Source organism: Ostrea edulis, chromosome 1 (assembly GCF_947568905.1).
Source record: "Ostrea edulis chromosome 1, xbOstEdul1.1, whole genome shotgun sequence".
Classification (NCBI taxonomy): domain Eukaryota; kingdom Metazoa; phylum Mollusca; class Bivalvia; order Ostreida; family Ostreidae; genus Ostrea; species Ostrea edulis.
Window position 1 is genome coordinate 99,320,628 of NC_079164.1, and position 23,359 is coordinate 99,343,986.

Genomic DNA, 23,359 nt, shown 5'->3' on the forward strand with positions numbered 1-23,359 from the left:
CTGAGGATGGATGTTAAAATCCAGAAAGCGCTAGTGATTAAAATATATTTTGGAACTGTATATTTTCCTGCTTTTTTTATTGAATTATATATATATATTATATATATCATGTCATTCCATGTAGCTCAGTAGATATAAGACTCTCTGATACTACAATGAATTTGATTATCGATGCCTCTGTTTCTATTACTTTGACCTGAAGGTTTATCTGTAACAGAAAAATCAAACTACTAATGGAAGGCTTCCATAAAGCTACACTACAGAAACTGGCAGGCATTAAACCTGTACTGACCGCTTTAATTTCTCGGTCCTGAAGAGATGCATTGCAGGCATATTCCTCGTCTTGGTACGGACAGCGTAGTTCTGCCTCCTCATTGTGGATCACAGCCCCTTGTAAACAGTCCCTACATCAACAAGGATATCACCAATCAATCGCAAAAATAGCTCCACCATTTTACTTACATCTACGGTATTCAACCTTTCTCATTTCTTTGAAAGGGTACATATTTCAAGCTTTTTCACAAACATAATTTAAATACAGATATTACCAAATATGCAATTTAAAAACTAGAGCTGGTTCTGAAACCCAATCAGATACCACCATTCCTGATGAAATCCTTTCTATGAACACATTTTAAGATTATGTGATAGATGACAAAAGATTTTAGAATAACACAGTAGCAACAACCACGCTCGCTAGGTGGCGCGTCATGTTCTATTTTTATTTCTACAGGAAAAGTGGGACGAGGTTCCACCCTATTTTTTACGGGCTAGTATGGATAAACCTAGAGCCTACGAATGATGCGAAGTTGATTGTTCGGATCTAAAATAGCTATATTTTGCGTATCTCACGTAATTAGGCACATTCCAGAAAATCCCTTTGAGATTGAAGCGATTAAGCAGAGCGAGTATATGTAAACATTTACTTAACGGTGAAATACGCAACAAAGAGTGACATATTAATACATTTTATGCATGAATAAATTATACTGAGGTCAAACATGGACGATAATTGCCCGTGTTCATATAGTATTTGATTGATTTAGATATCCAGGGAAAGATAACTCCCATTATTAACGTACTCACAACGTACCGGTGGTATACATTAATACAATGTTTATACATTTTTGAATGACGAGTGAATCTTTATTTTCATCAGAATCTTTTCCATCACACTCACAGACCAGGTCCCCATACCCCTACCAGTGTCAATCTGTGACTGATAGCAGTGCGGTATTTAATTTGATATAGTCTAGAGGAAATTCGAAATATGGTAGTGACATTTCTGCCTCACTGAATTAGCTGGATTTTTAGCGTTTAAAGAAAAGTGGGGTATGGACTGGGGGGTTAAAAATGCTATTTGCCAAATTTTCAACAATATTAATTACAAGGCAAGGCAAAAGGGGTCATAAGCTACAGATGATGCAATTTTCTTAATTAGTGACTTACTTACAGATAAATCAGGGACCTATATACTATAGTTAGTATATAGGTCCCTGGATAAATAAAGTAACTTACAAATATTTTATTTATTTATTTATCTATCATTTCATTTCATTTTTTTTAATATCATGGTTTGTACTTGAAGAGTCATCGCAATAAAGTGACATTAATTATTAGTGTTACAAAAAAATCTGATCATGCAGTTTTTAAATGACAGCTCTACCAGAAGTTCTCGGAAAAGACTTGCTTATGTTTAATAAATCAGTTTTCCTATTAATTTTACTTTTGCTCCTGTTCATCAGTTCATTAGGCTATGGCCCAATCTGATTAAATTTAAGATCGTTGATCCGCTCCGTATTCCTCTTCCTTTCCTGTATCTGTGAAGTCCAGAGGTGAGATATATCCTTTCCAAAACAACTAAGAATGTTCATGGAACAATTTAATATTAATTGTTTTCCTTTTATGTTGTATGCCTTATTTCAAGAAATAACTTTCAGGTCACTTTTTAATGTGAAATGGAACATTTTCAATTTTTGACAACCTGACGGTAGGGGTGTTTAAGACACTATACCTCATGTTCTGTAAGGAAGTGGAGTAAAAAGAATTCAGAATTGGATTCAGCATACTCAAAATTGGTAATTACACCTGCTTTTTATTGTTTTGGGTAATGGTGTTTCAAGAAATAAAGTTGGGTCACTTTTTGATGTGAAATGAAACATTTTCCGTTTTTGGCAACCTGACGGTAGGGGTGTTTAAGACACTATACCTCATTTTCTATAAGAAATTGGAGTAAAAGAAATCCAGATTTGAAATCAGCATACTCAAAATTGGTAATTGCACCTGATTTTTATTGTTTTGGGTAATTTTTAAAAAATGGGTGGTGGTTGCTAAACACAGACATGTGATCTAACTTATGACCTTGATCTAGTAGTTGAAAATAGATTATAGAATATAATGATATTGGACAAATATGGATGGACGGACACAGGTGGACAAGACCCGTATTTCGATCCTGTTGTGGAGTAATACGATTCTTAATTAGTCAAGTTTTGTGCAAGACAGATAGACAGATAATGGAAAAACTATATGCCCCAAAATTCGAGGTTATTGAATCACTTCTACAATAGTGACTTAAGATGGAGAGAAGAATTGAAATTTACCTGCAGAATGAGTGAAGACACTCCCTTAGAATGACCCCATTTCCTGGCAAGATGTCATCAAAACAGATCGGGCACTTAAAGGGATGGGTATTACCAACTAGACTGTTGCCTTCTGCCTTCAGTAACTTCTCAAAATTCTCCTGTCGTAACTTCCTGTTTCTTTCTTGCCGTTCTCGCTCAAGCTAAACAAGAGTCATTCCACATAATGAGACAAAGAATTACAGACAATTCTTTACAGATTTTGATCAGTTTATTTTTCGTTTTAGCAATCGGGGGAAATTTCTCACTCATTACTCCTCCCGGGGCAGAAGATAATGACTATTATCTACACAGTTCTTCCTGGGATTCTCATCTTCCCTAGACAAGGGTTTTAATCTGCCATTCTGGATTTCAACCCCTTGCTAGTTAAGATAAGGCTCTCTAAGTAATTATCCGATCAGAAAATTTTCATCACATATAGATTTGGTATTTTGCCAATCAGAAATTCCTTCACACCGATTCATGCTCTAGTGAATTACAGCTCATACACACATTGTAATTTTCCAGTATCCTACGAAATAAATAAAAATCAGTTTTGAAAACACATGAGGGTAGGAACTTCACCCTAGCATACATCATGAAGCACATTCATACCCTTTTCATAAATGAAATTCATATTCCGTATTTACATTCTACAGTTCCCTCATTTCCCTCTGTTTAATTAGATGTACGATTTAATAAGATTCAGAAGTGCATGGTTCACTGCTGCAGCGCATTCAAGGTTATCAGTACAATTCGTAAAGATATCAAAGGCAAAATATTGGGAATGAAAATATCATTTCTTGAATCCCGCGAAAAGAATACCCTCTTTCGCATCCAAAAAACCTCGAGCCAAACAAAATGTTTTTACATTTTCCAGAATCATTACCATTGTACAAATAATTGATGTTTTCATTCACGCCATTCTGCTAAAAAGGAAAATATTCACCCCCATTCTATTTTCACCCGTTTTGCCCTCATTGTCAGTGGATGAATTCAAGAGTGGGCAAAACTGTTTTCTCCCTTTTCTCTCTTTTAACACAAGTATGTTTGAGTGAATTAAAAAATGTGGTAAAACCATCTGCAAGTGTAGAAAGTCAAAAATAATATGGGGCGATAATAACCCCGTTTACAATATGGGGCAATAATAACCGTTTACAATATGGGGCGATAATAACCCTGTTCACAATATGGGGCAATAATAACCCTGTTTACAATATCGGGCAATAATAACCATTTACAATATGGGGCGATAATAACCGTTTAAAATATGGGGCGATAATAACCCTGTTTACAATATGGGGCGATAATAACCCTGTTTACAATATGGGGTGATAATAACCCTGTTTACAATATGGGGCTAAAATAACCCTGTTTAGAATATGGGGCGATAATAACCCTGTTTACAATATGGGGCGATAATAACCGTTTACAATATGGACAATAATAACTCTGTTTACAATATGAGGTGATAATAACCCTGTTTTCAATAACCTGTTTGTGTTAAGATAGAATGACATATTGAACAACAGATACTCCATTTTATTGTGACATCATTCAATGCTAACACTTCTTAAAGATATCCAAAACATATAAAGCAAAAGAACAATTCACACATACATCGACTACTCACTCTCATGTATGTAAAAACCATAAAATCAATATCATTATGCCACAAATGGACAGCACTAACTTAACGCTCCTAAATGTTAAAAAACTCTAAACACTGCAACTTCTAGACAGCTCCGATTCCAGTCAGACAATAAATATGGCAGTATATCATCAAAAATTAATTTTTGAAATTAACTTAAGACCTGTTAACATACAAATTGAATTAGTACACCAAACTGAAAAGTCATTTTTATAAAATTTAAATTCTTCCTCTCCTCTTCTGTCTAGATGTGTATTATGTCATATATTATGCTCTTCGTTCCAGTCAATTTGTCTGTTGTCTACATGAAATTGTAAATTGTCCATTGACCCTCTATGCCCATTGCCCATTTCCACCAGATGGAGGTCAGCAGGTGCCTCATGGGATGTGGGCAGGGCATTTTCTGTAGGGGACCGAATTCTGACAGCCCTATTATCTCTGTTCAGATTGTCATTCAATTCCAAGATGGCTGCCAGGTCCTCCACTTGAAGATCACCATAATATTCCTCATCAGCATTTTCTCTTGGCCCCCTCTCCTGACCCCTGTTTACGCCGGCCTGGAAAAGTGTCAAAGAGAAAATGCTGAACAAGTCATATTATCACTGCATGGTACAGAAGCTGCATACTAAATCTGTATGCTATCTATTACACCTTTCCTTAAATGGGGCTATTTCTGAATGAAAAATCAACGGAGAAAATTCCTACTTGTGTTATAGATGATTTCAATGTGCAGGCTCCATTCAATAGCAATCAAGATATGTTTGGATCAATTCAATAATGATCATATAAAGAAGCCATGAAATGACACTGAAGGTTGATACCCACATAAAGAAGTGTGAAAAGGAATCAGGCAGAGGGACTGTATGTACTCAGTAGATATCATCCCTACCACTTTTGAACCCCCCTTTTAATGGTCTAACCATTCTACGTGATTTTTACTTGGTTTTTTTTTTTTTTATAACACGCCCTTTCTCTGTGATTTTGACATGAATTTAATGACCTAGCTACCCCTATCTTAGCTGCAGATCTGTAGTTCTCTGAAAACACAGATCACAGATATCCTGTCTGTCCCAGTATTTTCTCAGAGAACTACATATCTGCAGCTAATCCTATTTCTGATATTTTCACCCGTTTTATGATGATCTTTGGTGTAATTTGCTTTTTGTATAATATGCTTTTTAATGACCTACCCCTTGTCCAAGATTTTTAAGTGTTTTTTCTACGCAATTTTTACACGTTTTTGATGACCTACCCCTTTTTTTTACGTGATTTGTGCACATTTTTGATGACCTACCCTTTGAGTCTGTTCTTCCTGCTGCCGCTCCCTTCGGATCCTCTCCTCTTCTTCCTCTGTCATTTTATATCCCTCTGGAACTTGATAGTCCAGTGGTCTGTTAGTGGCACAGATCTCACAGCCCGGCCGTGTGGGCTGGTTTATATAAGTACACGCTGGGCACACCCAGCCCGCCTGATTGACAGAAGAAGAAAGATGACATCAAGGATGAAAATATGCTTAATTCAAAAATCTTTCAATCTCTAAAACCATGTGCTTTCTAATCGCATTCAGCATATTTTTTTTTTACACATCTATGTAACCTGACGTTTAACACAACACTGCCTACAAATGCCATAGATTTCTTGTTTTACAATGTACTTTATTTTTGACTTATAGATGTCAAATCTTGAAAACATGAATTTGTGAGTGAACCTTCAATCAAGAATTTGTACATATTTCAGCAATATAAAAAATGGAAATGAATAATTTTATTCTCCTTGTGTGTATCTAAGAATCTGTAATATGAAGGGTATTGTCTACTAGTGTTTATCTCTACCTGAATTTTCGTCTCCTGCTGTTTGTTGCTCTGAACTTGTGGAATATCTCTGACAACAGCACCAGGTGGTATAACTTCAAAACCTTCCAATGACTGTTCCCTGATGATCTGGTGAGGCACCTTTGGTTTACCTTGACTTTCCCGGGATTTTTGTTGTTGTAGTTGACCTTGCTGGCCTGGGTTAGGAGTCTGCCCGCCTCCGGTAGAGCTGCTGCTGTAGGGCTCAGATCTCTGCCGGGCGGTGCTGAGAGGAGTTTGGGGGGTCACTGGTGTCCCCATTGGAATGTATGCTAGTAACGGGAGAATCTATTATCAACTTTCACAGGCATTTGCTTTTTTGGAAGTCAACAATTCATTTTTTAATGAATTTTTCACATGCTTATGGGAAAACAAACAAATAATTTAAGATTCTTACGTCCACTTTCAGCAAAGTTGGTGGGCCCTTGTTTCTGATACTGAACACTTGGGTCTACAGTTTGAAATATTAAACAAATTGAAGACATTGCATGTTTATGTCAGTTAACATTTTTTATTTTCTTTGAGCATTGTAATAAATTCAAATTTCTATCATCTAAAATCCCAAAATGGAAACCAAAAACAAATATACTGTACTTCTATTGCAGAAATTTTGAGCAGAAGCTTTAGATGTAATATCTTCCTCTGTATTCAACACCGACGGTCAAACAAACACGTCTCACACTGAATGTCACACAAACATGTCTCACACTGAATGTCAAACAAACACATCTCATACTGAATGTCAAATAAACATGTCTCACACTGAATGTCAAACAAACACGTCTCACACTGAATGTCAAACAAACATGTCTCACTGTGAATGTCAAACAAACACATCTCATACTGAATGTCACACAAACATGTCTCACACTGAATGTCAAACAAACACATCTCATACTGAATGTCAAATAAACATGTCTCACACTGAATGTCAAACAAACACGTCTCACACTGAATGTCAAACAAACATGTCTCACACTGAATGTCAAACAAACATGTGTCAAACAAACACGTCTCACAGTGAATGTCAAACAAAAACGTCTCACAGTGAATGTCAAACGAACACGTCTCACACTGAATGTCAAACAAACACATCTCACACTGAATGTCAAACAAACACATCTCACACTGACTGTCAAACAAACATGTCTCACACTGAATGTCAAACAAACACGTCTCACACTGAATGTCAAACAAACACATCTCACTGTGAATGTCAAACGAACACGTCTCACACTGAATGTCAAACAAACACATCTCACTGTGAATGTCAAACAAACACATCTCACACTGACTGTCAAACAAACATGTCTCACACTGAATGTCAAACAAACACGTCTCACACTGAATGTCAAACAAACATGTCTCACAGTGAATGTCAAACAAACATGTCTCACACTGAATGTCAAACAAACACGTCTCACACTGAATGTCAAACAAACACATCTCATACTGAATGTCAAATAAACATGTCTCACACTGAATGTCAAACAAACACGTCTCACAGTGAATGTCAAACAAACATGCCTCACACTGAATGTCAAACAAACACGTCTCACACTGAATGTCAAACAAACACATCTCACACTGAATGTCAAACAAACACGTCTCACACTGACTGTCAGATAAACACATCTCACACTGAATGTCAAACAAACATGTCTCACACTGAATGTCAAACAAACACGTCTCACACTGAATGTCAAACAAACATGTCTCACACTGACTGTCAGATAAACATGTCTCACTGTGAATGTCAAACAAACACATCTCATACTGAATGTCAAACAAACATGTCTCACACTGACTGTCAGATAAACATGTCTCACTGTGAATGTCAAACAAACACATCTCACACTGAATGTCAAACAAACATGTCTCACACTGACTGTCAGATAAACATGTCTCACTGTGAATGTCAAACAAACACATCTCACTGTGAATGTCAAACAAACACGTCTCACACTGACTGTCAGATAAACACATCTCACACTGAATGTCAAACAAACATGTCTCACACTGAATGTCAAACAAACATGTCTCACACTGAATGTCAAACAAACACGTCTCACACTGAATGTCAAACAAACACATCTCACACTGAATGTCAAACAAACACGTCTCACACTGAATGTCAAACAAACACGTCTCACACTGAATGTCAAACAAACATGTCTCACACTGAATGTCAAACAAACACGTCTCACACTGAATGTCAAACAAACACATCTCACACTGAATGTCAAACAAACATGTCTCACACTGAATGTCAAACAAACACGTCTCACACTGAATGTCAAACAAACATGTCTCACACTGAATGTCAAACAAACACGTCTCACACTGAATGTCAAACAAACATGTCTCACACTGAATGTCAAACAAACACGTCTCACACTGAATGTCAAACAAACACATCTCACACTGAATGTCAAACAAACATGTCTCACACTGAATGTCAAACAAACACGTCTCACACTGAATGTCAAACAAACATGTCTCACACTGAATGTCAAACAAACATGTCTCACACTGAATGTCAAACGAACACGTCTCACACTGAATGTCAAACAAACACATCTCACACTGAATGTCAGATAAACACATCTCACACTGAATGTCAAACAAACAGCACTTACATTGATTATGTAGCTTTCTGTGCCTGTCCTCCATGAATTTTTCTTTGGTCAAGCCCACTGACTTTGGGGAGATGAGATAGAGGTACACAGCTTGACCAGGGGTTACCCGTGCTTTCTGAAGCGTCTCAGTGTCCGGAGGAATACGCTTCCCAATAATCCACTTCTGAACCTCCATAGGGAAACTGTGCTTTAAGCACATCTGTTCAGAGAAAGAAATTGTTCTAAACACACACAAACTGTGCTTTAAGCACATCTGTTCAAAGAAAGAAATTGTTCTACACACAAACTGTGCTTTAAGCACATCTGTTCAGAGAAAGAAATTGTTCTAAACACACACAAACTGTGCTTTAAGCACATCTGTTCAAAGAAAGAATTCTTCTAAATACACACAACTTGAGCTTTAAGTACATCTGTTCAAAGAAAGAAGCTGTTCTAAACACACACAAACTGTGCTTTAAGTACATCTGTTCAAAGAAAGAAACTGTTCTAAACACACACAAACTGTGCTTTAAGTACATCTGTTCAAAGAAAGAAATTGTTCAAAACACAAACTGTGCTTTAAGCACATCTGTTCAAAGAAACAAACTGTTCTATGCACACAAAAGAACCCTCCAAAATTTTATCAAAAATGATTGTCTATACATAGTTACAAATTACAAAATTAATATTTTGAAACATTTCCTGGTTACCACTTACACATATTTTGAAACAATTCCTGGATATAACTAATTCTAAAACATTTCCTAGATAATATAACTCATTTAGAAACATTCCCTAGATATAAATTATTTTGAAACATTTTCTAGTTACAATTAAGGAAGAACAATTCCTGTGACAAACATTTTAAGAACTCGACAACAGACACAATCTCTTAAATTTATTTCATACATGTCTACTGGTAGATTGCAATAAAACACACCCTTAGCTTGAGGTCCTTGACTGTGTCGGTCGGTTTCACGTTCAGTGTGATACACCCTCCAGACGCTTCCCTGTCCTCCACATACACCTTTAAGCTGAAAAATTAAAAAAGCACAAAAATGTTCACATTGTAAACTGTACTTCATTCAAATTCATAATCCTCAATTTTCAAATGTAAACTGTATTTCATTTTGGTGAACATAAAACAAAATACTTTACTTTACATCAGTAAACCAGAGTTTAAGTTTTGAAATCAGGGATGTTAATAGACACAGACACTAGACAGACAGGATCAATTTTTAAATTCCACTTTGTTTTGCATGAAAAACATTAACAAGATGTGTTTGTGAATAACAATGCCCCCAAGCAATGGAATCTGACCTTTGACATCTGACCCTCCAGGTAAGAAAGTTTTTAAGGATTTGTCCTAAATATTCTTACCCGTATGTAAAACTCTGAATTCCTATCAATGATCCACTTTTACCCCAATGTAATGTGTAAACAATACACTACAAGATGCTCTCTCTCTCTCTCTCTCTCTCTCTCTCTCTCTCTCTATATATATATATATATATATATATATATATACACATGTATACATATACACGTATATAATAATTACATTAACAAACTGTACCTGTACCCCCATTGGTTCTGAGAAGATTTTTTAAAGATTGTGTTTATAGTTTTAAATGCAAAAACATATCAATCGATCTCTCATCGCCATTTCCCCTAAACATCTTGCTAACCTCATTTAATTAAAATGTAACATGACAATTCCCACCCACCCCTAAACTTTTCAATCAAACTTCTCGCCCATCTGATTTAAAATGTAACAGAAAATGTGCTCACAAACACCCAATATATCAACAACAACAAAAAATTAAAAATATAAGTTAGACAGCAAAAATTCCAAAAATTAATATTATCTAAAAAAGCAAGGTGTTTTATACTACTTTATTTCAATTGTCCTGAAAGAGAAACATGCTGTTTTCACAGACTTTGTGTTAAAGATGGACAGGATAAAAACAATGTCTCACCCAAAGGCTGTGAGATGGGGTGTAGAAACAATGTCTCACCCAGAGGCTGTGGGACGGGGTGCAGAAACAATGTCTCACCCAGAGGCTGTGAGACAGGGTGTAGAAACAATGTCTCACCCAGAGGCTGTGGGACGGGGTGTAGAAACAATGTCTCACCCAGGAACTGTCGGAAAGTCCGAATGTCCTGTTTTGTAGGCCATGCGTTATGGACGAGCCACGCAGACAACTTTGGTAACCAGAGAATCCTGGTGTGCTGTCCAGAAAAACTAACTCAAACAGAATAAAACTTTCAATGCAGTTATGGAATATGTTGAGTCATCGTAGGGTGTGGGACGATGATCGGTACATCAGCTGTATATAGCCAGAAAATCTGCCGCAGTACTCAGGAACTCCCGTCGGAAACTGTATGTTTGGCAGTCATACATCGTCGGATACCAGGTATCCGACAAAGGCAGTCAAATGGATAAAAAAACTTTGAATAAAGAATATTTTGCCTAATTTTTCAATGGCTAACGTTCTCATATATACAAAATAAATTTATCGAGCTTTAATTTTTTACATTTTTAACATGTTTGATTCATTAGATTTAATTATCAACATTTCAATAAGAGAAATGACTTCCATGAATTTTTCAATCTTACAGAAATGTACAGGTAATGCAGGTAACACAGATAACATCCTGTATATTTGGGACGGTATATACAAGCTACCAGGGTTCCCTCCGACTCGAGGCTTCACACCTGCCTAAAATTAGCTCCTCCCTGCTCTTAACTTACCTGAGGAAAACCGACCAGTTGAAAACCTTGGCTTTTAAGTACAGTAAATGTAAAATTCTAAATTGTAAGGCATCATTTGTTATCAGCAATATTCTTAAGTACCGGTTCATGTAGTTACTTAAATTCAGTATCTTGGTGGGGGTGGGATATGTAAAGAATTAGTTACCTAAATTCAGTATCTTGGTGGGGGTGGGAGGTGTAAGGAAAGTTACCTAAATTCAGTATCTTGGTGGGGGTGGAAGGTGTAAGGAAAGTTACCTAAATTCAGTATCTTGGTGGGGGTGGAAGGTGTAAGGAAATAGTTACCTAAATTCAGTATCTTGGTGGGGGTGGAAGGTGTAAGGAAATAGTTACCTAAATTCAGTATTTTGGTGGGGGTGGGAGATGTAAGGAAATAGTTACCTAAATTCAGTATCTTGGTGGGGGTGGGAGATGTAAGGAATTAGTTACCTAAATTCAGTATCTTGGTGGGGGTGGAAGGTGTAAGGAAATAGTTACCTAAATTCAGTATCTTGGTGGGGGTGGAAGGTGTAAGGAAATAGTTACCTAAATTCAGTATTTTGGTGGGGGTGGGAGATGTAAGGAAATAGTTACCTAAATTCAGTATCTTGGTGGGGGTGGAAGGTGTAAGGAAAGTTACCTAAATTCAGTATCTTGGTGGGGGTGGGAGATGTAAGGAAATAGTTACCTAAATTCAGTATCTTGGTGGGGGTGGGAGATGTAAGGAAATAGTTACCTAAATTCAGTATCTTGGTGGGGGTGGAAGGTGTAAGGAAATAGTTACCTAAATTCAGTATCTTGGTGGGGGTGGGAGATGTAAGGAAATAGTTACCTAAATTCAGTATCTTGGTGGGGGTGGGAGATGTAAGGAAATAGTTACCTAAATTCAGTATCTTTTGGGTTCTTCAGACTACTGCTGTCCAGACTTATGGCTACTTTAGCAGCACTAGCTGCTAGACTCTCAGCATGCTTTACTGCAGCCTCTTTATCATTTTCATTAATGGCTGCCTGCAGCAGCTCCACCAGTCTCTGTATGGCCTTTTCCTGGTCCATCATATCTTCATAAGCGTCACTGTCACTTTGATCCGAGTCAGAATCTCCCTTCTCTATCTCTTCCCTTAATGTTCGAGGAGAGGGAACATGCTGAGATTGAAAATAAGCCAAATACTTCACAGCTCTGGTGCTATTTGGTATTATCGTTTCATCAAAATCATTGCCTTTTTTATTTGGATGCACAGAGTGGCCAAATACTTTGGACTTGGTGTTGAATAATTCAAAATTGGCAGGAGAAAATGGAGGTTCTATCACGTCAGATTCAGTTGCTGTTACTGGTGGAGGGAGTAGATTTTCTTCAGTACGGGCATTAACGTCTGGGACTTCTCCCAGGGACCGTGTGTTATGGCAATTTCTGTCCTCGTAGGGACCACTGTCAGTATGTCTGTGCTGAGCCCCTGTTTCTTGTGGAAGTTCACTCTCAGATTTATTGCAATCAGTCTTCTTGGACTGAAATGCAACAAGTTCATAAACTGAAATACAAAACAACATGGTATCAGATTGTGTCCTTATTCATGTATATTCTTAACACTTCCTTTATAATCTAATAATTCCAATGTTATATATTACAATTGTTTTGATTGGACAAAAATAAATCTAAATGAGAATTTACAAATCAATAAATCCAAAAATGCTATGTATACATACGGACCTGAAAACAAATAACATAGTGCAGGGAAACTATTCAAATTATTGAAATTGATAATACAGGGAACGAATTGGTTCAGATCTGAGATTTGTAGCATTGTCAATTCTTTTGAAGTAAAGTTTTAAATTTTACATTAAAGTGGGGTTACAAAAAGAAAATCAGAGGTTAAAGAGCTTCTTATTTAAGCTACAGTGTGCTTAACTGGACCTATTTGTACTTAAAATTTACTTATCAATTTACTTGTATAAACTAGTTTTGTCTGTTGGTGTGACACCAACATAACATACACAAGAAAATCAAACATATTATTTAAACTAAATACATACCGATGTCTAAACATGAAAAAGTTTGATGTTAGTAGATTGGAAATAATTTCTCAAAAATTCATTAATACATGTATAGAAATTGAGATTTTACAAGAACAGAATAAGAGTATTGTCAATTTTCAAAGTTGCACATAAGTTATAAAGTCTTGCCTCAAAATCTAGTATGAACCTGAAAGAAGTGGGGGTTATAAATCAATTTTTTTAATTATTAGCCAAGAAACTACATTTCATACAAACTTTTGGGTAAATTAGTATAAACTTTTTCAGATTCAGTGTTCTGATTGGGAAAATACATCAACAATTTATTAAATTTGAAATAGTTCCATATCTCCTATTTGTATCATAAATCATAAAATACAAATGTACACATCTAGGGGTATAGATATTAGCAATATATCAGATGAAACAGAGAGGGCAAAAATACAGATTTATAGCTTATTCATTATACATGCAATCCTTCCTCCACAAAATATGGACTTTTCCAAACCTCTTCCAAATTTAAACTGACATAAAAAAAATTTCAATTGCATTGGTTTAATAAATTTACCATAAATTTGAAGCAATAAAACAAACATTGACCCAGTAGCTACACAGTTAAAACACCCTGTGTGGTTATGCTTTAAGGAGTTTACAACATCATCATAATGGATGACTATTTTCTAAAACCTGAATCAATATATAGATATCAGCTATATTCATCTATTCCTATTAGATTTTATTGTCTAGCTTAGGGTAGCTCAGCATGTTGACTACTGAACTGTAAATTGAGGGTTCGAGTCCGGCACTGAACTGTACATATCGAGGGTTCGAGTCCAGCAGGGTTTTCATTTTTTTCCAGATTACTTTCTACTAAAACTGCATTTTTGACTTAATAAAGTAAACTGAAAAAGTTTTCAATTCCAAAATATTGTTGCACAATACGCCAGTTTGGAGAACGTCCAAGTTATTTCCCTTTGGAGAACTCTCGTACATAGTAAGGCGCTAAAGAAATTGTTTACACGCGGGAGTGGGACAGATATTCATCACAGCGTAAGTGAATGTACTCAGTAAGTTTCTCATACACTGTTTGATAACCCGAATTCGACTGATACACAAACTTAATAAGTGATAAGTATTTAGAAAGTAATTAAATACATAGAATTCTTATCCTATCACGTTATTTCGTTCATCATAAGTACCATATCCAAGATATTTCTTGCAAATATGACATTGTTTGTATGTTTCCACTTCGGTAAAACATTTCTTTCGATAGTACTTAGTATTTCCCACATTTATATATTTAAAGAGAAACCGCTTTTAATACATTTCATCGTCTTCCTCGTTGGCTGTATATCCACTCTGTCCCACTTACGCATTCAAAGTTCCACTAAATGCACCTCCTTTACAGAAGAGTTTGTATCTCGAAACTGGTGTATTGTACTCCACTTTTCATCCTTATCAAATTTCTTTGTTGTAGCATTCCTCCTTAAATCTGAGGAGCTAACTTCTTTATGTGAATTTTGTTTCTTGTTATCTCGAATCACCATGGTAATTTTTCACTGAAGATTCTCATATTCCAGCCCAGTACACCTGCACCTTCTATTCACTAACACCTGATTTTACCTGCGTTTTGTACTACACACCTTGATCTGGTTTCCCCCCGAATCTGAGACACTCTTTGAAGTAACTGACTTGCTCCCTCAGAAGGCTGGAGAATTTCTGCCAGTGTTCATCATCCCGACATAACTTAATAGTCGTGTTGTGGTTCCTGTCACCAAGGTGACTCCAAAATTCAAACCATGAGTCACTTTTGTCAAATACTCGAAGAGTATCTATAGCGATGTTGTTCAAAGTGATAGACAGATTAATCTGAAAAATAAATTTGTAGCTGTAGGAAATTTGGCCACAGTTAACCAAACATTACAAACTTTGTTAAAATTTTAATACCGATTGTTGAGAACTACAAAAATCCATGGCTAAAGATTTCCGGTTGGCAGCAAGGGGACATGTCAGCAGATACAAGTCACACAAACCCCCATGTAGGTGGAGAATTTGGTTCCGCTTCTTAACCCTCTCAAGTGTGCCTGCACTCATATGTTCCACTTCTGGCAAGGGGACATAAATCTCACAAGTGGTAACACACACAATCTCCCTCCCATTTAACTGTCCTGGGCTAAGGTGAGTTTGTACGTTCATCTGTTCAGCAGGAGAATCAACCATGGCTTGTAGATTTCAAGTGTGTTGTCAACATCTTCCAAGAAACTGACAGTTTACAGAGAAGACACAATAGGTCATTCTCTTATCAAAATGGAATGGCTCAATCCATACATCTGTTTAATCTGTTCAGCCACACATCCGAGAGTGATTTACAGTTTAAAACTTCCTTGTTCAAGATAGCATACAGTAATTGTTAATACAGCTATATTTGGAAAATTTCCATGTCTATATTAAACAAACAAGTTTTAAAAATAACAAGACCTGCATTAGCCTTAACGCTCACCACAGATTTAAAGAGACTGGATAAATTCAACAAACCATCTGACCCTTGTAATAATACAACTTGCTGACAATTTCATGGGTGTGTTTTTCTCTCATATCTACGCATTTAATATACAGATAACCTATGAAAGAAATATATGAAAGATTTTTCTATCTTTTGTATCACATAACATAATTACTCAATACAAAAACGCAGAGGATTACCTTAATTTGTCAGATTGACATTAAATAAATAACACATTATAAACAACAATCATGGCAGCATCCTAGAGATTTCGGACTTTAAATGTAGATGGCTTCAATGACGGTAATGAAAATAAGAACACATTGATGAAAACGGCCAGTCACCCAAAATTACTGACAGAAAATAGGAACGCAATGATGAAAACGGCCAGTCACCTGAAATTACTGACAGAAAATAGGAATGCAATGATGAAAACGGCCAGTCACCTGAAATTACTGACAGAATTTCTCAAAAGTATGGGAGAAAATTGGGTGATTTATTCAATACCCCCCAATCAATAAATTTGATACTTATTTATCTAATTTGATTGCAAACCGTGAGAACAAAGAATGACAATGAGTATAAACCATTTCTATGATTAGCAGTTTTGATTGCCATCTTTGAAGAAGTATTGCGTGCAGTGGTCCAGAGTTTTCAAAAATAAAAGGTGTCCTATAAGTCGTCTACTTTATCTGGCGCATTATTTCCAGAAACCCAGTCCACGAACTCTTCTAGTTCTATCTCCGCACTCCCTCTTCTAATGACCACAGAAACCCAGTCCACAAACTCTTCTAGTTCTATCTCCGCACTCCCTCTTCCAATGACCACAGAAACCCTGTCCACAAACTCTTCTAGTTCTATCTCCACACTCCCTCTTCCAATGACCACAGAAACCCTGTCCACAAACTCTTCTAGTTCTATCTCCACACTCCCTCTTCCAATGACCACAGAAACCCAGTCCACGAACTCTTCTAGTTCTATCTCCGCACTCCCTCTTCTAATGACCACAGAAACCCAGTCCACAAACTCTTCTAGTTCTATCTCCGCACTCCCTCTTCCAATGACCACAGAAACCCTGTCCACAAACTCTTCTAGTTCTATCTCCGCACTCCCTCTTCCAATGACCACAGAAACCCAGTCCACAAACTCTTCTAGTTCTATCTCCACACTCCCTCTTCCAATGACCAAAGAAACCCAGTCCACAAACTCTTCTAGTTCTATCTCCGCACTCCCTCTTCCAATGACCACAGAAACCCTGTCCACAAACTCTTCTAGTTCTATCTCTGCACTCCCTCTTCCAATGACCACAGAAACCCAGTCCACAAACTCTTCTAGTTCTATCTCCACACTCCCTCTTCCAATGACCACAGAAACCCTGTCCACAAACTCTTCTAGTTCTATCTCCACACTCCCTCTTCCAATGACCACAGAAACCCTGTCCACAAACTCTTCTAGTTCTATCTCTGCACTCCCTCTTCCAATGACCACAGAAACCCAGTCCACAAACTCTTCTAGTTCTATCTCCACACTCCCTCTTCCAATGACCACAGGCATCTCCAATGTATGAAGTGTCTTCCTGTCTGCGAGACTTATTAAGCCCTTCTACACGTGGAAAATGAAAGTAATTCCATGTCTATGTCCACTAACAAAAACCACTTGAAATCTCTGTTTACATGCTCATCATTAAATAACATAGTGATCAGTATCAATGCTCCTATCAAAAAGAAAACATGCAATTTTAGACCCAGATTCTGATTAATCAAGATTCTGTAGGAGATCGGAATATTTTGTGCTGAGAAGGAATCTCCCCCCATGCAGTATGTCATTTTTCACTTTCCATCTATTCTAACTTTGACCTCTTACCTTCACTATAACAGGATTATTTCACCTTATACAAGTTTAAAATTCAATTACACCACCATATTTAGCAAAGTTCAGATCAGTTACAGTCCTTTCCATGCAAATGAGAATCTAAGAAACTCGATCAGGACCAATATTTTATCATTTTAAAATCAATACATTCATACTAACCTCTTATGATGCGAAAAGGGGTGAACACAGATGCCAAATTACTTAATTGCACTACATGTTATATGATGACATCACATGGACTGCGATTTTGTAATTCACACTGAATTGATCTTGTGTAAAACATGCCCTCAGAATTTGTCAGTGATTCTTTCATAAAGTTGATTGGTTGTATATTGTTAAATGTCTCGCTCCAGAATTTTAAAAATTTGGGCCGATGCTCAGCGCCAACAGCCTTTGAACAGGGGTGGATTTTTATAGCTGCAATAATGTAGCCCTCTCTAATTTTTATATTTTTTATTTTCATATTCAGATGCTTTCGGCCAAAAAAAAGAGTGATGCTTGTAAAACATATATCCCCCCCCCCCCCCATGGTGCAGAATTCAAAAGGGTTATACATATGCATCATTTAATTGATAGTAGTATCATCAATTCAAAATACTGAGTAGACAATATCTTCCTATGTCAAGAGTGGAATGCCTGGAATGACCATGTGACCTAAAAAAAAAATCAATAGGGTCATCTACTCCATATGCTGTACCAGTGTACCAAGTTTGGTGTCTGTCAAGCAAAACTTTGACCATTTGACCTCAAAATTAATAGGAGTCATCTACTACTTAGGATGTACCAGTGTATCAAGTTTGATGTCTGTCAAGCAAAGGGTTCTCAAGATATTGAGTGGACCATGTCTTCCTAAGTCCAGAGTAGACTGACCCTTGGCCTTTAACCTTTTGACCTGAAAAACAAATGGGTCCTCTTCTACTCAAAACCAACCCACAAATGAAATATCATTCTCAGGATATTGAACGGACAACATGTGGTCTACTGACCGACCGACAGGTGCAAAGGCATAAAAATCAGAGAGGGCTACATTATTGCAGCTAGGATGTTAATTGTGTCACAACCTGCTGTGACATGGGGAATTAAAGGTACATACCTATCAAACTAAATTCACTGTGTTTGATCATGTGTAACACACTAAAGGGTAGTTAGATATGAACAGATCCAAGAAGTGCTGGGTAAATAGTACGTGGTATGCTCACAAGACAGTCACGTGGTCAGCACTTGGCTCGTTTTGGAAAGAAAGTGTTTTTGAAGAAGGTTGTCTTTTAAAACTATTATTATAACACTTACATTGTAATGCAGCTGTAATATACTGATAATATCAATCACATGTACCTCTAAATATAAGATATTGTTGAATCATTAAGTCACACTGTATTTATGAAGGGAACTGGTTATATAAACAGGCACCTGCTTGTAATCAAGGCAATATAAACTGACTGGCGTGCCTTGATGGATGCTTAGGCCTATGTGTTTTACTGTTTTATTTTAAAGGGACTGGTTCACGTTTTTCGAAAGAAATGTTTTTCATTTTTTATGTTAAAAATTAAGACTATAGCTCATTTAATGTTGATAATCCAAATTTGGACCGTCTGAATGCAAGGATAAGAGCAATATTTTAGCTTTGATTCTGTGTTATGTAAACAAAGACTCGAGTCATTTTATGTAAACAAACCAACCAGTGAAAAGTTAATTTTGTTATTTAAAGCACCTTCATTTTGTAAAATCACAAATTTTAACTTTTAAATGACACATTTTACTTTAAGTATACTTAAGATGTGATAAATATAATAAACTTGGCCAATAACCATTTATTTTGAAAACACCGTAAACAATAACACACATCAATCTTTGTTTTCAAAACAAATACTAAACTCTCTATAATCAGCTTCTGTCATGATGAATAACCTTAGTTTTTTTTTGTGAAACCTTTTAAATATATTAGACTATAGATTTTGATCATTTAAAGTGAAAAACTAAATTTTGAGGAAAATCGTGAATCAGTCCCTTTAACAGGTTGGGAACACTTCCCCTATAGCGAGATATTCTCGCTAAAACGCGATTATCCCTCTCTAGCGAGAATAAATATATCGCGTACAACAGAGAAAAACACCCGCGGAGTACATCTTTTCGTGATTCACGTAAAAAGAAGAAAAAGTGCTAAAATGTTTGATACTTCTGCAAATATACGAATCAAAACAAAAACATTCACGACGTGTATTGGATTTCAGACTGCTTCCCTCTTACGCAGCAACTTTGATATGCAATTTCATTACTATGTTGTCAATTTCATAGAAACAATTTGCATCATGTTGAGTGCGTGTCGCACTTACTCAGCGTTGCACGGGATTTGCCATTATTTTCAATAAAGACGCCAAAAACTCCTGTTTATGGTAATGTTTATTTCTCACTAAAGAGGGATAATCGCGTTTTAGCGAGAATATCTCGCTATAGGGGAAGTGTTCCCAACCTGTTTAAGTAAATAAGGAAGAATTGTTTTCAAAGTTGTGAAAGGAATGTTTCCAATAGTCCATTTTAAAAGAGTAGCATGTACATAAATTCCGCAAAATTTATAATTATCCCATGGCAAAATTTAATAATGGACTCAAGAGAGTGCAACATGAAGTATAAAATTCCGAAGGCAGTCTAGATAATTCGGACTAATTTGAGTCAGAGTCGTGGGGAAGTCCCTCGAATCTCCACACAGAGTTTTTAAGTTAAAAAATAACGCCAATACAACGTTACCCTAGAATCTGTTATAATTTGTAGATTTTGGATACAGATACTCACGTTGATATAAAGCCTACAAAGCAATCAATTACACTGTAAACTGCACCAGTGCAGTGCTTTGCCACTTGTCAAAGTTGTATCAGAACTCTTTAATCTTCAGAGATCAGTTTGGTGTGACGGAAGAGAGTGCAATCTATAGTCTGTTTCTAGAAAGTGCAGATTCCAATGTGTTGTTAATATAGCTCGCCTGAAGAGCGAAGTTGCCTTATGATTGTAAAAGTTTATCCATCATCCGTTTGTCACTTGTTTGTTTTCTTATCCAGTGGTAGGGATTTTTGAAAAAAAAAAGAAACATATCTTCATCGTCGCAAACTACGGCGTAGTAAACATGTTTACAGGAAGACAATTTTTTTTACTATATATATTTAAAACGTCGAGTGCCTGTGGGCGTAGCTTGTTTTTTCTTGTTTTGAACAAATCTTCGAAGAATTAAACCACTAATTGATCTTGAGAATGTGAAAAATTTTACCGACAGGAAAGTAATAAATTGCACACAGGTGCCTGACGTATGGATATCACACCCCCCCCCCCTTCTGATATTTTTTATTTCTCCGAAATGAGTGGATTCCCTGCCTATCCCGTTCCAAGTTCGATTCATGTACTCGTTTTACGCTTTATGTAAGCTTTAGAGCTTATTTTTCCACCGCTATAATAAAACACACGTATTTTCTCACTGACTGCCCTATAAATCTCAATCATACCCCCTCTCATCCTTAGTGTTGATAGTCCCAGTTTGCGGAACATTTCTGAGTAGGCAATGTTTCTCATTACCCGATATTTGTTTCGTGGTTTTTCTTCACACACTTATGATTTATAAAAAGATAAAAATGTCTTAGTGTCCAACTGTTGAAATATCCTCTGAAACTAAGGTTGTTATCAATTATTACTCCTAGATGTTCTTCCTCTGTTACTTTCTCCAGGTTTTCCTCCCTAACACTGTACATGTATTTGTAATCATGTTTGGGTTATGTTTTCCTGTATGCATCTGTTTGCACTTCTCTGGATGAAAGCGTAGTACTTAGCCACATTCTATCTTTATCTATCAACTAAATCTAAACCTATAAATTCTAAATCTATCAACTAAATCTAAATCTATAAATTCTAAATCTATCAACTAAATCTAAATCTATAAATTCTAAAACCCTCTGTAGAGTATCCTTCTCACCCCCTTTGGATAATGTTAAAGATCTTTGTATCATCAGCAAAAAAGGTACACTGTAGATTCTACAATATCGGGAAGAGCGTTTATAAGATAACAAACAATAGGGGGCAAATCGGAGATCCCTGAGGAATGCCGGACGTTACATTTCTCCATGGCGATGATGCTCCGTTGACAGATACATGCTGTGTCCGTCCACCCTTCTCCTACACGTGTTATTACAGTCCATTTTCTGAGGCAAGGAAAGCTAGTGTTACAAAAAATGACTGGAGTGAAAACTTTGATCTACTGCAGATTACTAAGAACTTTAATATTTTGATATTCTGTATTAAAAACATATATCCTATAGTGTTTTAATGTATTTTATTGTTAAAGCTTTGAGGGGGTATTAGCTGTCATTTTGACACCAAAAATTGAATTCAATGAAAATTGCTCTATATCATATATTTCAATAATAAACCCAGTATTGAATTATTTCAAACACTTTTAAACCTCAAAGCAGGCACGCGAATATGTAATTTTGTTGATTAAATAATTATTGTCTTGCAAGACAATAAATCCTCCTTATATATTCTTTCCACTAAAAGCGGTTACCTAACGTTAGTTTTATTAGGTTCCTCTTCTTTTGTACAAAATTAATGTTTTTATTATTCATCAATATACATACGGGATGATTTCAGCTTCTCCATCGTCAACTTCCCACATTTATGTAGCAATATTCCATTATCACCTGCATATGGTGTTTATATATCTCAACTGATTCGATATGCAAGAGCTTGTTCTGCGTATAGTCAGTTTTTAAATCGAGGTAAGCTACTGACAAACAAGTTGATGGTACAGGGATTTCAACAGTCTCGATTGAAGTCAGCATTTCGCAAATTCTATGGTCGTTATAACGATCTAGTTCGTCAATACAACCTCGCATTGGGTCAACTGCTGTCTGACGTGTTTCATACCGATTGTTAAGCCGTTCTCGGCACACTGATTTGACTGCGGATAACTCCGTTTACCTGATCAGGATATGGGGCTCACGGCGGGTGTGACCGGTCAACAGGGGATGCATACTCCTCCTAGGCACCTGATCCCACCTCTGGTGTGTCCAGGGGTCCGTGTTTGCCCAACTATCTATTTTGTATTGCTTGTAGGAGTTATGAGATTGATCACTGTTCGTTATCTTCACCTTGCATACACAGTCTATACCATTGAGAGATTTTGAGAAAGAAAAAATGGTTATCACTTTCACATCTAATGCCCCTTTAACTGTGGTATTTTTAGGGAACGCTTAAGAACCTTTTTGTCTAGCTTTAAATGTGATACTGTGATCTTGTATTCATTTTTGTGTGTGTTAAGTTGTAAAGTTACTAAGTTTGCTATTGGAGTGATACCCTATATCATCATGTATGAAGACGACCAGAGCTAGTGATGCATATCTAAGAGAGTCTAGAGAAACAGATAGTACACTTGACTGGTCATGTCAATCGACTGAGAGATATAAACACCATATGCAGGTGATAATGGAATATTGCTACACAA

General features: G+C 36.5%; 1 protein-coding gene across 3 annotated transcripts in view; it reads right to left on the minus strand.

Annotated features, from left to right (window-relative positions):
* The window catches only part of LOC125670905 (ranBP-type and C3HC4-type zinc finger-containing protein 1-like), a 22,992-nt gene extending 7,226 nt beyond the window's left edge, over positions 1-15,766 (minus strand). Inside the window, exons 1-10 of one of the 3 annotated variants that reach the window (XM_056140411.1) lie at positions 15,450-15,722; positions 15,146-15,371; positions 12,376-13,021; positions 9,681-9,774; positions 8,762-8,960; positions 6,520-6,573; positions 6,105-6,394; positions 5,567-5,740; positions 2,604-2,785; positions 293-404 (exon numbers count right to left, since the gene is read on the minus strand). In XM_056140411.1, the coding sequence (XP_055996386.1) occupies positions 293-404; positions 2,604-2,785; positions 5,567-5,740; positions 6,105-6,394; positions 6,520-6,573; positions 8,762-8,960; positions 9,681-9,774; positions 12,376-13,021; positions 15,146-15,371; positions 15,450-15,722 (2,250 nt within the window). Of the gene's footprint in view, positions 1-292; positions 405-2,603; positions 2,786-4,142; positions 4,830-5,566; positions 5,741-6,104; positions 6,395-6,519; positions 6,574-8,761; positions 8,961-9,680; positions 9,775-12,375; positions 13,022-15,145; positions 15,372-15,449 lie in introns of those variants that run through there. The other 2 variants (XM_056140413.1, XM_056140417.1) reach the window with 2 other exon arrangements.
* Between the last annotated feature and the right edge of the window lie 7,593 nt (positions 15,767-23,359).